This window comes from Emys orbicularis, chromosome 6 (genome assembly GCF_028017835.1).
Source record: "Emys orbicularis isolate rEmyOrb1 chromosome 6, rEmyOrb1.hap1, whole genome shotgun sequence".
NCBI classification, from domain to species: domain Eukaryota; kingdom Metazoa; phylum Chordata; order Testudines; family Emydidae; genus Emys; species Emys orbicularis.
In genome coordinates, this window is record NC_088688.1 from 49,114,231 (window position 1) to 49,129,240 (window position 15,010).

Consider the following 15,010-nt stretch of genomic DNA (forward strand, 5'->3'; position numbering starts at 1 on the left):
GACCTTATGATATATTTCAGTGGTGTCTTTGATCAGCTAATTGTCCAAAAAAGGAAACATGCACACTCTCAGCTTGCATATATAGGCCACGACTGCTACAAAGTATTTTGTAAAAACATGGAGAGTGGACCAGAGCCCAAAAGGCAAAATCAAACTAGTAGTGCTGTTTCCTTATTACAAATAGAAAATATTTTCCAACCACTGTAAGTATTTCTACATACGTGTAAGGAACTGCAGCTCTAGGTACATGTATGTACACATCTACAGGTCTAGAGCATATAATGAGTACTCTTCTAGAAGAGGCAGAGATACACTTGCTCCCAGAGCGATCATCTTTGACTTTTTCATGGACCAGATACGGATTCAGGATGAGTCAGTACCCTCATCTTTTGTTCACCAGGAAGTATCTGGAATAAAACGACTGTCATGCTGTCTGGAGTGGCTCAGCACTGTGAGTGCCTATCTCAGGGCAGACTTTCAGAAAACAATGGCAGACACCCCAAACTGGTGCTATGTTCTATAATTAGATTTCACCAAGCCAGTAACAAATGTGGACTCATGGATCATTATACCAGTCTTGCCATGGAGTCACAGACAGTCCCCTTAGCGCAGGGGTTCTCAAACTGGGGGTCGGGACCCCTCAGGGGGTCACGAGGTTATTACATGGGGGGTCGTGAGCTGTCAGCCTCCACCCCAAACCCCGCTTCACCACCAGCATTTATAATGGTGTTAAATATATAAAAAAGTGTTTTTAATGTATAGGGGGGGGTCGCACTCAGAGGCTTGCTGTGTGAAAGGGGTCACCAGTTAAAAAGTCTGAGAACCCCTGCCTTAGCCTCTCCAGTCTATCCTGACATCCAGACAAACAACCTTGTGATAAAAGGATATTAAAACCAAAAAACACACCACATCAGTTTTCTCCCAGTCCCAAGAGACCAGTCACTCACCCCAGATCAATTGGTACTCCAGACCTTATACCAGAGGCAACGCTGGCAGCCAATTCTATAGTAAACTAAGTATAGGTTATTAGCTAAGAAAAAAAGAAAGTTATTGAGAGGTCAAAGCAGGTAAAATAGAACAACTGGTAAATCAGAGTTTGCAACTCCAAATGGTGGCAGTGATGTAATAGACTGCCAGTTTCCCAAAAGTCTTTCAGGGCTCCCCAGAATAACTATGGGGATCTGCATCCTCTTGTTCAGTTATTCTGCCCTTTTAGAATCCAAACAGTCCAGAGATATAAATATGAATTCAAAGACAGATCCTCTATCTTCTTCTCACAGAAAACAAACGGACAGTCTCTTTAACCATGTGGTATTTTCTTTTGCTTACACTCAGAGTCCTTGACCTCAAATATCACACACAATGATCAGTTGCTTTGAAAGCAGTATTTTCTGTTAAAGTCCTTAAGTCCTTCATTAGCATTTCACAAGATTTCTTTGGTGGATAATTTAGTTACAGGGTTTTACACAAATGTAAATGTTTGCTGCTACATTATAACAGGAATAGAGAAGTGAGAACAATGCAAGTAATGACCCATTAGTTTTCAGGACGTTTAAACATCTAAATATACACTTATACACAGGGCCGGCTCTAGGTTTTTTGCCGCCCCAAGCAAAAAAAGAAAAAAAAACTCCGAGAGCGCAACTGCTGAAGCAAAAAAAAAAACCAAACACACACACCAAAACCCTAAACCACCCGGAATGCCACCCCTGGAATTGTGCCGCCCCAAGCACGTGCTTGGTTTGCTGGTGCCTAGAGCCGGTGCTGCTTATACATTCAGCACTTACTTTGATCTATCCTAATAGCAAGTAAGTCAGCCTGAATGTACTCTTACATCTAACGTTCACTTTTGATCTATACTAACAAACAAGCGAACTGGCCTAAGACCATGATCCGATCTGGTTTGCCAGCATCACAACCCTATCTTCTTATCCACTGACATCGTTTGATGGTTCTTTGTCAAGAGCAACTGGATTTCCTGCAGCACCAAATCTTAACACCAAGGAATAGGAATGGGGAAAAGGATGTAATCTGAAAAGTTTTCAAAACAAAACAAAAAACCCAACCCTTGATCTTGTAGCCTCAAAACAAACACTCAGGACACACGTGACCAAGGGCCATAGAATAAAGGGTCTGGCAGAGTGATGGTTAGTGGCAAACCAGCAAAACTGTTTGAAACCTTTCAAAAACCCTTTGGACTTTACTTATTAAAAGAGAACTTAGGACCCTTCAGCTTGTGGTGGCCTTGAGGCTAAACACCCAGTGCATGGAGTTGCTGATCTCTATTAAAAACAGTCACTGAAAGCTGGCTTTACAAACAGACTCTCTCTCTATCCGCCCTGGAAGAAAAGGCTAGACAGGTGAGAGGCCAGCTCAAGACAATACAGTGTAATCTCAGCCTTCAAGTACTCTCCAGCATAAGAAGTTTTCAAGCTTCTTCCAGGCCTTCAGATGGAACTCAAATGCCTGCAGTAGAGGCAGCTACCATCCCTGGGAGAGCAGCTCTTGCTGCCATCACACCCACCTCAAAGATCTCATGTACCTGAAGTCGGTTCAAGCACCAAAAATCAAAGGGTTGATGTGCCAAGTAACCTTAAGGCTACCCAACAAAAAGTGAGGCACAAAAGCATTAGAGCAAAGGCTTCAGAAATGTAGAAATCAACTAAGTTGATTGGAAGGCAGGTTGAAACAGAGAAAAGATACCTGATGAGTGTCATTGGGGCATGGAAGAGCGCTAGAATAATAGCCCACAAGTGGCACTAGAGCCCCCAGGAGAATTCCTGCACTGACCAAGTAACTGACTACAATGTCTAGAGATCAGCCTTTATACTCTGCAAGGGTTGGTGAGAGATGGCCAGCAGGGGGTTCAGTTCATACTCCTGCTACTACTGCCCACAACTATTATTAATTATTATTATTAGAAAGAATCCATTCAGTATGGTATCTTTAGAAATAAAAGATTAGTTTAGAAACATTAACCAAGTTGGTAATGATTTAATTGCTATAATACTGTCCAGGAATGTATACAAATTCTTCTGATCTGAAGAAAGTAGTGAACTTGTAAAACACTCGACACAAATAGACCAAAAATAATTTAAAATATTGTCCTGCTGTTGAAATAGATTCAACAGGACTGGAACTTTGCAACCCTATACAAATCTATGCAACAATATTCTGATAAGGCATATGAGTTTTCATATTGCTGATGTTCTTTTGTGGACTGTTAAACAGAATGACAACGTAAATTGAAATATTTAAGGAAATCACGACAAAGATGCTGAAACATCTCCCTCATCTACTTTATCCTTGTCCACTTAAGTCTTGTCTACTGTTGAAAACTTGTGAAATGTCTACTACTTCAGGTCCATCAGGGTTAGTAACATTATGATTCCTAACATAAGCAGGCCACCAGTGTTTTAAGTACCATGACAGACACTGCTTAAAACAAAACTAGCAGTTTATCTACACAAGGCTCCCAATGTATCTAACACTGATGGAGTTAAACATGCCTAAGAAACCTAGTGTAGACAAGCCCTTATTCAAAATCTTAGTAACAGATAAATTAGTGCCTTTTACCCAATTGTTTATAAAGAAAATTAACAAAACAGTCTCTGAGGAGATTAGAACATGGATGAGAACTGGCTGAATCTCAATTTGGATGCAGTGAAATTATGGTAGTCAGCCCATAGGTGCCAACTTTCCCTGCCGCGGGTGGGTGGGTGCTCACGCCCCCTCCACCCCAGCCCTGTCCCGACCCCACCCTTTCCCCGCCCCCATTCCAACCCATTCCCCAAAGTCCTCGCCCCAACTCCACCTCCTCCCTGCCCCTATTGGACCCCTTCTCCAAATCCCCACCCCGGCCCCACCTCTTCCCCAAGCGCGCCACATTCCCTCTCCTCCCCCCTCCCTCCCAGCCACGTGAAACAGCTGTTTCGCGGCGCAAGTGCGGGGAGCTAGGGGGGGAAAAGTGGGCAGGCGGCGCGCTCAGGGAAGGAGGCGGAGGAGGAGGCGAGCTGGGCGGGAAACTGCCGGTGGGTGCTGAGCAGCCACCAATTTTTCCCCATGGGTGCTCCAGCCCCAGAGCACCCACGGAGTCGGTGCCTATGAGTCAGCCGGATAACATGCTCTTCACCCCTTGTCCTGAACAGCTGGATAGGACTGCTGTACATACTTAAATAGCTGCCACATTCCACAGGTGATTTCATTGCAATGGTGTATGTGACATGATGCCTGTATTTGCAGAAAGTTTTGAGATCCCTGAAAAAGGATATCCTGCTATATATATTTTTTAAAATGTTAGTTATCAGTGGCTGCCAGTCAAGCATATTGTCTCTACAGTGCCACTGAAAATTCTGACCCCAAATTCCCTCTTCCATTTCCAAGAATCCTAAGAAGGACTCCACTCCCAGCATCAACTTCCCTGACGCCATGATCAGCTTCAACAATGGAACCCAACAGATGACCATACACAAGAAACCCATAGATCACCACACTTACCTTCACAGATCCAGTAACCACCCCAAATACAACCAGGCATACAGATACCACAGAATATACTCTGAAAAGAAAACCCAGGATATACATCTTAATATACTTAAGAAAGTCTTCACCAAATAAGGACACTCCAGAGAAGTAGATCACATCATGGAATGGGCCACTGTAGTGGGGCAGTTGACCCACTTTGGCAGACAAAGGGTTAATAGCAGCCCTTGGAGTGGCTGCGCAGAACCGGCCAATCACAGAAGGCTTAGAAGCAGCCAATCAGGGCCAGGCTTGGCTCTATAAAAAGGCTGCAAAGCAGAAGAGACAGGAGTCTCTCCCTGACCAGCAAGGGAGGAGGACCAGCTCCCAGGGATAGCACCTTAGATAGAGCAGCACCGGGCAGGCTCAGGGAAGCAGAGGGAAAGCTCCAACCTGATACCTGCCAGGGTGAGGCCCCTGAAAGAAAGGGCTGAGAAGGTGCAAGGGCTAAAGGGAAGTGGCCCACGCAGCGCGAGCAGTAGAGGGGAGAGAAGGAGGGCAGGACATGGCTGCCGCCAGAGGGTCCCTCAGCCGGTACCCAGAGTAGTGGGCAGGCCTGGGTCCCCCCGTCCCCCTAACACTGCACCTGGCCGTGGAGGAGCATGGCCCGATACAGACTTTGGCTTGCCCCTGAGGCAAGGGGCTAGATTCTGGGGCTGCAGTTGGCCACAAGGGCAGGTGCAGACTGAGGACTGCTGATACCCCCGGAAGGGGAGAACACCAAGTGGGGCACAGCCAGAGGGCTGTGTCCAGAAGAGGACGCCGCAAGCCAGGGAGCAACGTGGGTCCCAGACAAACAGCAGGGCAGACAACGGGTGAGACACCACCTGCAGAGGGCGCTCCACAACTGGACAGAGCTAAGTCCCGGAGCAACCAGCAGGAGGCGCCGTGGTGGTGAGTTGGCAACCTGTTACAGCCACCCAAATATCCCAGGGGAACCTGCTTCAATACAGGGTGGGAAGCACCAGTCACACAGTTCTAGTTGTCACATACCTCCCCACACTGGAAAATATAAGGAGTATCCATCAAGCAATTACAACCTATACCCAATAGGGACCACATCCTGAGAGAAATCTTTCCCCAACCCCCCTCTTCTAGCCTTCAAACAATGCCCCCACCTCACCAAGCTCATCATCACAAACAAGCTCCCCATAGATGAGGGCACACCAACTCAAAGCAGCACCAGACCCTGCCATAACAGATGCAAAACCTGCAAACACATCTCTAATGCCATGATGATCAATAGGCTCCATAACACACCTTTCAAGATCCATGGGTACTACACAGGCCTATCACAACATTGGGTATACCTCATCCAGTGTGCTAAATGACCTAACAACAACTATTTGGGTGAAACAAGGCAATCACCACGCTCCCAAATGAACTTACTCAGAAAAGACAAAAATACCCATGGGCAAACACTTTTCACAAAATGATCACTCCACATCTGACCTCTCAATCCTCATCCTCAAAGGAAACCTGCAGAACGCCTTCAAAAGACAAGCCCAGAAGCTTAAATTCATAACTTTGCTAGACACTAAAAATCATGAACTCAGTAAAAACATTGTTGTAATGAGCCATAAATCCAATCTGTAATCTACTAACCCTCCTTTGTCCACGATTGCAGAGGTGTTAACTGCCCACTTCACATTGAATGGTCTCTTACAACGTCATAACTCCTTATGCTTAGTAATCTGTTCCATCTTAAAGTTAGCTGTGACACTCTGAGTACCTTTCCCAGACTTCAAGAAGATCTCTATATAAGCTCAAAAACTTGTCTGTTTCACCAACTGATGTTGGTCCAATAAAAGATTATCTCACCCACCTTGTCTCCATACAAATGAGGAAGGGGAGTGAGGGCTGTACATCTGCAGAAAAATATACTCAAAGAACAAGTCATATTTCTTTCACCTTTGAGAAATTTCTCAGCAACACTGAAGAAACAAGAAAAACGCTTAACCAGTCAAGTCCTCGCGCACACACCCCCGATAACCTCATCGACACCCCCTTCAGGGGGCATGCCCGACAATTTAAAAACCAGCGGTTTGGTTAGAGTGTTCTCCAACTTTAAATTTTGAGTCAACGTCTCAAAAAGAGATCCTCTTATGGTCCATGATCCCTTCCTAACATCTCAGTCTCTGCTAGTCTGCACTTGAAATATTTTATTCTGCAGATGACAGTCTGAGAACCACAATTCTAGTCAAATTAATACCACATGGAATATGTACCAGTTATCTAAGTACTGAATAACACTTATTTACTGAATATTTTTTTTTTCTTCCTCAACTCCTGAACATCAGCTGCTCAGTACCTAGCTTCTTCATAAAACATTTTAATAAGTTTGGATGAGTTTCCAATGGGCCTCTTCTAGAAAAGTAGCAAGACAACATCCAGTCATTACTAAAGTAAGAGAGCAATTGTTACTCTACTGCATCAGTATCAAAACACAGTGACAGACTACAATTTTTTTTTTTTTTACAATGGGAATACTTTTCATAAGCATTTTATTTCACTGATATTTCTGCTTTAAGCCAGCATACATTGTATATAACAGCAGGTACCCATTGTTCTGTGACAACATTCCTAATTAGGATGTTGTCACAGAACAATGGGGAGAATGTTCAGTCAAGTGATTTGAATGCTTGGAACACTACCTCATAACAATGAATTAAAAAATCATTTATAATCTGCACGACTTGTCTTGTATTTTTACCCTACAACAACAACAACAAAATGTATGAAACTTGTATTAAAGCAATATATCCTTTTTTTCTGTTACTGTACTGCATTTTAAAATATCCCCATAGAATACAAACACTAAAGAAAAAGATGTACCGACTTTTTTACTCCTCAAAAAAAAAAAAAACTGGCCTCTGTTCAAATACCATTAAAAGTGGCAACATTTAGAAACCTATTATTTAAAAAGTTTCTTAATCTTCACCACTGAAAAGAAAACAATATATTTTAAATACATTTGTTTTGTTTACATCAGTAGATTACTGAATACTTTTTTCAAAAAAGTCCTTAAAAGTAGCAGCTTAATGTACTGGAGACAGAATTACATAAATAGGGTGTTTGCATGTGTCACTGCCCTCTTCTGAATGGAATCAGACCAGACCATCAGGTTTCTGATGTCTTCCCTAATGACTACCAAGAGGATAAGCATTCAAGCCAGTGGAGGCCCATGGAAGGCACAAGATCCACGGTTTAGTTTTCCATGTGGCATACGTGCAGTTTCAACTGGAGACTGGTGTACATTCCAACACTAAATAGATATGGATTCATTACAAAACCATGTTTTCATTTTCTACCCCAAGCATTCCTTTCTCTGAAAGTCTCATCCTTTCCTTCTAAAAGAATCCTGAACCGTACATTTTGAGACTTTTTTCCAGATTTCAACTCCACTTTGGGTTCACATCAAACCATGTCTATCATTTGTAATCACAGTACTATGAACATCTAATTCACAACTTTGTGGATTGAATTTGGATACCTCTGCTACATAAACAAACATTTATTCTAAAATCTTGGAACATACTCCGGTTCGGCAAGGGCACACAACAAGTGAGTTTCAAAAACTGTAATCACTTAAAATAGTTACTGAAGAATGTAGTCTAAATATATTTCCCCTTCATGGCCAGCCTCCTTACTCTAGAATAATAAATGAAGAGTTTAAAAAAAAAAAAAAAGTAACTGAATGTTATGTAATAAATATAGCTAGCTCTTATATAGTGCATTTCATCATTCAATCTCAAAGTGCTTTCCAAAATTATCCTTGTTTTACACATGGGGAAACAAGAAGGTGAAGTCACTTCCCAAGGTCACCCAGCAAGCCAGTGGCCAAGTGGGGAATAGAAGAACTCAGTTCTCCCGAGTCCTAGTTCAGTGTTCTATCCACTAGATAGAACCATGAAGTAGTCTGTAAAGGTAAAGGGAGGTGGTATGTTATATGTTTAAATTGTACCTTTGTTGGATATATGTTGTACATCTAAGTGCACTGGATTATTTCCCCTCCCCCCCCCCATTGTCTGAATTGGAAATGCTCAACATTTTTACACATTTTAATACATTTGGAATTGTAGGGTCTATATTCTGTCCTATCTGAAATGTGGAAAGAATGATATTGAACAATGAACTGATCTGAAATGTTGATGGGAAAATAGACTAAGCTACATTTCATTTGACTATACTAGACAATATACCTTCGGTTTGAGATTTTATAGATAATTTTCACGTCAGAAAATATTGTGTATGTTTCATTCAAAATTAAATAGACATTATCAACTTTTGATTTTTTAACTAAGTAATTAAGACGTCTCTCCTGTCTCAGTGTGCACACACACCTGCTGTGCTTCATCCTTAATGCTATAGCTACTAGGGTACACTCTCTTGGAGGACCTGGGGAAGAATGTGCATGTGAACTCCCCCCCCCCAGCAATGCATGAGTGATACTGAATTGCCAATGAGACAAAGCATAACTGGACATCAAAACAGTTAAAGGCACTATACATAAATTGAGAAAAGTGCACAAAGTAAATAAAAAGAAAAAATATCTAATCTCAGTTACAATAATTTTGTGCGTCTTGGTTAACAGTAGGAACTAAATTTTCAGATGGATATGTAATTTTATGTTTCTATCTGTTGTTAAAGTAACACCAAAGGTTACCTGTTTGTTCCTACTGTTAACCAACTAACACCAAACATTACCAAGCATCCCTTTAAATGCTATTTACAAAGCTAAAGAAAGTTTTCATATGGTAGTTAAACATACATTCCTCTCCAATGCTGTACTACTGTTCAGAATTTTTACATTGGATTTAATAACATGCAGTTTTAAGAAATTTGTTGAATTTAAGACTGCAAACAAAACACGTATGCGGTTATTTCTTAAAATTTCCACTATATTTATAAAATTTCCACTATATTTATAAAATAAGAACTATTATTCATATTTACAAAGCAGCCAAATCTGAAAGCAACACGTTCCCTTCTGATGTTATCCTTGCTCCATTTTTAGCAAATACGTACTTTGAAACTATCATGGCTCGTTTATAAACGTTTGTATTATAAAAACATTAAGGCAAAGACATCAGAGCTCTAAGAGCCCACAAGATTATAGACACATCTATGGGCTTTACATTTAAAAGGGCCATATGTTTCTATAATAAAAACAGAGCCCTTCAAGTTACACATAAAATTTTAATGATAAACACACTAAAACTTAAAATCTAAATTTGAATTAAGACTTCTCAATGTAGAAGGTTAGTTTAAAAATTCTACCCACAGGCTTAAGCTAGTTTTCAATGTTTTCTAATTTTTCTGAGGAAAGGATTAATCCAGTTAAAACTAATCAAAATTCTCTACAATGCACATGTATCCATTATTCACAATTCTGTAAGTAACTCAAATCAGGAAATTAAGACTACCAATTTCTCAAAACATTTAGTTCATTTCTCTCCATTTAGATATTTCTAAAATTTAAAAAACATGTCACTGTAGTAGTACAGAGACAATGCAGTAAATTAGTTAAAACTACCGGATAATTTAAACTAATAATACTGGAAGGTATTAAAAAAACTAGGATTCAATACAGGCTATAAATTCCTGATGTTACTCTGCATCGCTCCCACTATGTTGGCAGAAAAACATTTTTCACAGGGAGGGCATGATTTCGGAAGCACAGTTTGTGTTTGCTAATACAAGTGCAGTACGCTGGAATCGGTGCTATTTACCGGGGCAGTTTTACTGTATAAAAGTTAAATGAATAACCTCTAACTTTCAAGTATGAGTTTTAATAAACAACAAAGAGATTAGAAACGAATGAGACCTAGTTGGAGTTCCCTTCCAGCGCATCCCTCGAGATAAATGATCGGTAATACCAACGAAGTCACCATGTCTGGAATATGCCCAGCCACAGCCTTGCAGGATCGTGAATCGGCGCATATCCAACAGCAGCGCACAGCGAGCTGTGCCCGCTTCTACCCACAGCAGCCTGCCCTAGCCTTGGCGCGATCCAGGGAGCCGGCTCCCCAGAGCTGCAATAGGGACACTCGGCAAAGGGGCACCCCAGCCTCAGCTGTGCCCCGTGCCAGAAGGGACTGGGTCACGGGTCCCTCCGCAGCAGGGCTCCGTGTGCGCCCCGGACACCCCTGTCCTGTTCCGTACGCAGCAGGGACGCGAGGCCCCAGGGCTACCGGCAGCGGGAGAGGCCGGGGATACGGCGCGCGAGCAAGGGGACTCCGACCCTCATCTCCTCCCGCACCAAGGCCCAAGCCCCGGGGTGGCGTAGGAGCCCAAGCGGCTTGCCCCGGAGGGGACTCGGCTATGCCCTGCAACTGGCAGAGCGGGAGGGAGTCGCGGCCCGAGCGGACACAACCAACAGCTCCTACCCAGAAACTCTCCACGAAAGACGCCATGACCGCGCCACCGCCTCAGCGTTGTGTGAGCCCGGCCCCGACGGCCTCAGCCACCAAGACCCAACGGAGGAAACAGCCACCGCCGCCGCCCGCCACAGAGCGCCGCCCTTTCCGTTACTGTGCGGCAGCCACTCTGCAGCCCAAACGGCCCTGGCGCGCACGCGCCAGCCAGCCACCGCCTCCTCCCCCAGTGCGCAGGCGTCTCTCTGCACCTCTCGCCCCGCCCCCGGCCAAGAGTGTGCACAGGCATAGAGAGCGGGCGGTGCTCGAGTCTGAGAGGGGCCCGGCCGGGGGAGAGCGCGGGATTCGCGCTGCCCTGAGTTCTACAGCAGCGCTGGTCCAGGGCTCGTGGGACGGGGTGGCTGCCCCAGGCGGCAGCAGGAGGCATAGGCCCTGCTACGCTATTTGCCACTTCTAACGTATGTAGGGAACTAACATAGTAAAAGGAGGAACCGACTCTCTCAAGGAAAAACTTTCGCACCCAACCAGCAAAGCCAGACTCTTGAGGCAGGTTCGATGGCGGGTGGTAATGTTTTAAGTCTACCTTAGTAAAACGTTTCCAAAAAAAAGAAGAAAAAAAAGTTCAACTACACTCCTTTCTTCAGCCAGTCAAGAAGCAAAGGTGAGGAGGGAGGGGAAGGTTACAGTTCCAGGAGGATGGTTTGGCAGTGGCCGTCATGTTGATCAGACAACCCCAACTGGAGCCTATCACTTAGAAGGCACTATAGATAAAATTAAAAAAAACCCCCCCGGAGGGAACAAGTTCTAAATGTACATGCTGCGTGCACAAGAGAAAAGGCAAGATCAAAGGAGTGCACGTTTTGCATTTGGAGCAAATGGGGGTTAGGTTTCAGATACTCCTTAGTTCCTGTAAGAGTTTATTCCAGTCTTAGACCAACGCCAGAGAATGATCCATCTCCTGCACAGACCAACTTTACCCAGACTGAGTGCTACTGTTCCAAAATGAGTGAAGTTGACTGAAGTTTTCATCACAGAGGTTTAGGCAATCTTTTTGAAATCCTAGGTCCAGACATCAAACGCTATAAAGACTTGACAACATCCTCTGAGAAGCCAGTGTAAAGATCAGAGGACAGATTTGAGGTGTAGGTAGTATCCCACATGGCTAATACAGACTGCTGAAGCTTGTCTTCTCAGCAAAAGGTCCCTAACCTCTGATAGCTTCATGCCCACATGAGGATTCCAGCACTATAGTCCAGAGGAGCTGTGACAAAGGCAGGTATAACACAGGCCAGCTCATCATCTGTCAGGATGGGAGTTTCCAATCCAACCAGACAAGGCAGATAGCATTACTTGTGGATTTTGCTATGTGAGAACTTGGAGTTGATGGCAATAGTATGGTCTTATCTCCTCCTAGTCTTCACCCTGTATATGTCATCTGCATAGTGCTGACTCTTACATACATGGCTTACTGGTTCACCTAGTGACTGCATATAGATGTTGAACAGGACCAGAGAGAATTTATCCTTACCTGATTCCAAAAGTAAGAAATGCAGTAGTGGAGGTGCAGTTTCCCATCACTACTTGTTGAGTGTACCCCTCTAAGAAAGATCTCAAACCATTTTAGCACATTACCTTGTACCGCTGCCACCTCTCTCAAAAAGAACAGCTGTCTCTCATGGTCAACAGTGTCAAATACTACAGAGAGGCCCAGGAGGATGAGAATGGACATCTGGCCACTATCCACTGACCGTAGCACATCGTATATCAGGACCTAAAGTAGGTTCCATCTAGGGTGACCAGACAGCAAATGTGAAAAATCAGGACAGCGGTGGAGGGTAACGGGAGCCTATATAAGAAAGAGACCCAAAAATCAGGACTGTCCCTATAAAATCAGGACATCTGGTCACCCCAGTTCCAGCCCACGTCCCAGCCTAAATCCAGATTGTGCTGGGTTCTAGGATATTAGCTTTAATTAGATGAATTGTAGTTATCCATTAGCTAACGTCTCTATGAGTTTGCTCCAAAATGGTAGAACAGATACATCCAAGGTGGATTTCTTCAGTGGTGGTCAAATTATTGTACGTTTGAAGGAGGAAGGGAAGATTAATTCACTGATTTGAAATATACCATTCTCTCACGAGAAGGGAAGACCTATAATAGCAGCAGGCTGGAAAAGTGCCTCTACAGTGGGTAAGACAGGCATGTGTGCAAAATGCAAACAGTGCAATAAAGAAATGCAAGGCCTGGTTGCCTGAATGAAACAACATCATGAGAAGTGTTCCTTCTCAGGAAGCTGTGTTAAAGATGATGAATGGAATATGTCTGAACATGCAGTATCTTCAGGTTGGTAAACTTTTTTATTTCATACTTCTTTCTTAAGGACTGCCTGTCTTCCTTCTGGACTATTCTTGAATTCTCATGTTTGAGCAAAAACTGTAGTTGTTACTCTATGGTACTATCATTTCAGATGCAGTTGTGATAAATAAAATAGCTGAAATAGGCAGATCTTCCTCTTACAATTTCACCTTTAAAGTAGTATTGAGTGTCAGTGAATGCAATGAGTAATACTAAATGATCAGTATGCTAATCATAATTAAGTAACTGCATTGACTTATTTTGTTTAGGAGAATCCATCCTCAACATACAGGATTCTGAAGTCTATCCACCTTCAAGATCACCATCGTTTTCTATAGTTTCAGAGTTATCTGCCAATGATAACGTTTCAGTCACAACATGAATATCACAGCCACAGTATATCACCTGTAGCAAAAAGAAAAAAAAATCCCCATCATCCAGAAACAACCATAGATAAGTTTGTGATAAAAACCAGCAGACTACAAAAAGACGTAATTGATGAAAAAACTGCCCTGTTTGTTTATGCAACAAACTCTCCTTTCCGTATGATTGAGAACCCACACTTCATTAACATGGTTCAGTCATTAAGACCAGGATACAGTCCACCCAACAGAGCAGATGTCGCAGGCAAATTGCTGGATAAAGCATATAAAAAAGAAATTGAGCAGTGTGCAAAACGTCTAGAGGGTAAAATTGTTAACCTGAGTCGTGGTGGGTGGAGCAATGTCCACAATGATCCTGTTGTATGTGCTTGTGTGACAACAGAAGGGTATGTCTTCTTTACAGAAACAATTGATACATCAGGAAATGCACACACAGCAGAATACTTACAAGAAGTAGCAGTAAAAGCTATAAGAAACTGGAAAAAAAAGATCAAATGTCTAGTACGCAGCTTGGTCACAGACAATGCTGCAAATGTATCCAAGATGAGAAGAAATTATTTAGAAGAGAATCCCAAGCTAATAGCATATGGTTGCAATGCTCATTGATGCACGTCTTAGTCAAAGACTTTAGCCTTTATTCCTGGAACACTGATGTTGTTGAAATTGCAAAATACTTCTGTAACAACCACTTTGCAGCAGCTGCTCTGAAAAAAGTGGGAGGAACCAAGCTAACTCTCCCACAAGACGTGCGATGGAACTCAGTAGTGGACTGTTTTGAGCACTATATCAAGAACTGGCCTAATCTGATGACAGTTTGTGAACAAAATTGTGAAAAAATAGATGGCACTGTCACAGTCAAAGTTCTTAACATTGGGCTTAAGAGAAATGTTGAGCACATGCTGAGTACTCTAAAGTCTATTTCTGTAGCCTTGAACAAAATGCAGGGAAATAGCTGTTTTATTGCTGACGCTGTTGAAACAGTGAGATCTTAAAAAGAGAAATATGCAGTGACAGGGTTAAATCACAAGCATTAAAAAAAACTAATGGGACAAGCACTATCTCCAGCTCATTTTCTTGCAGATATTCTCAATACTCAGTATCAGGGTCAAACCTTAACTGCTGAAGACGACGAATTGGCTATGACATCAACATCCAGAAATCATCTCTCCATAATGCCAACTATAATAAACTTCAGAGCTAAGGGTAAACCATTCAAGAAATATATGTTTGCTGATGATGTTTTAAAGAAAAGTCATACCAGTGAACTGGTGGAAGTCACTTAAGCACTTGGATTCAGAGACTGTTGAAGTGAATCTCACTTAACAGCAGTAGCTTCTTCTGCCAGTGTAGAAAGAATATTTTCTTCCTTTGGAC

General features: G+C 42.8%; 1 protein-coding gene across 1 annotated transcript in view; it reads right to left on the bottom strand.

Annotated features, from left to right (window-relative positions):
• The window catches only part of FCHO2 (FCH and mu domain containing endocytic adaptor 2), a 207,857-nt gene extending 196,808 nt beyond the window's left edge, over window positions 1-11,049 (bottom strand). The window contains exon 1 of the mRNA XM_065405887.1: window positions 10,911-11,049. Within this exon, the coding sequence (XP_065261959.1) occupies window positions 10,911-10,937 (27 nt within the window). The 5' untranslated portion in view covers window positions 10,938-11,049. The remainder of the gene's footprint in view (window positions 1-10,910) is intronic.
• Window positions 11,050-15,010: the final 3,961 nt, after the last annotated feature.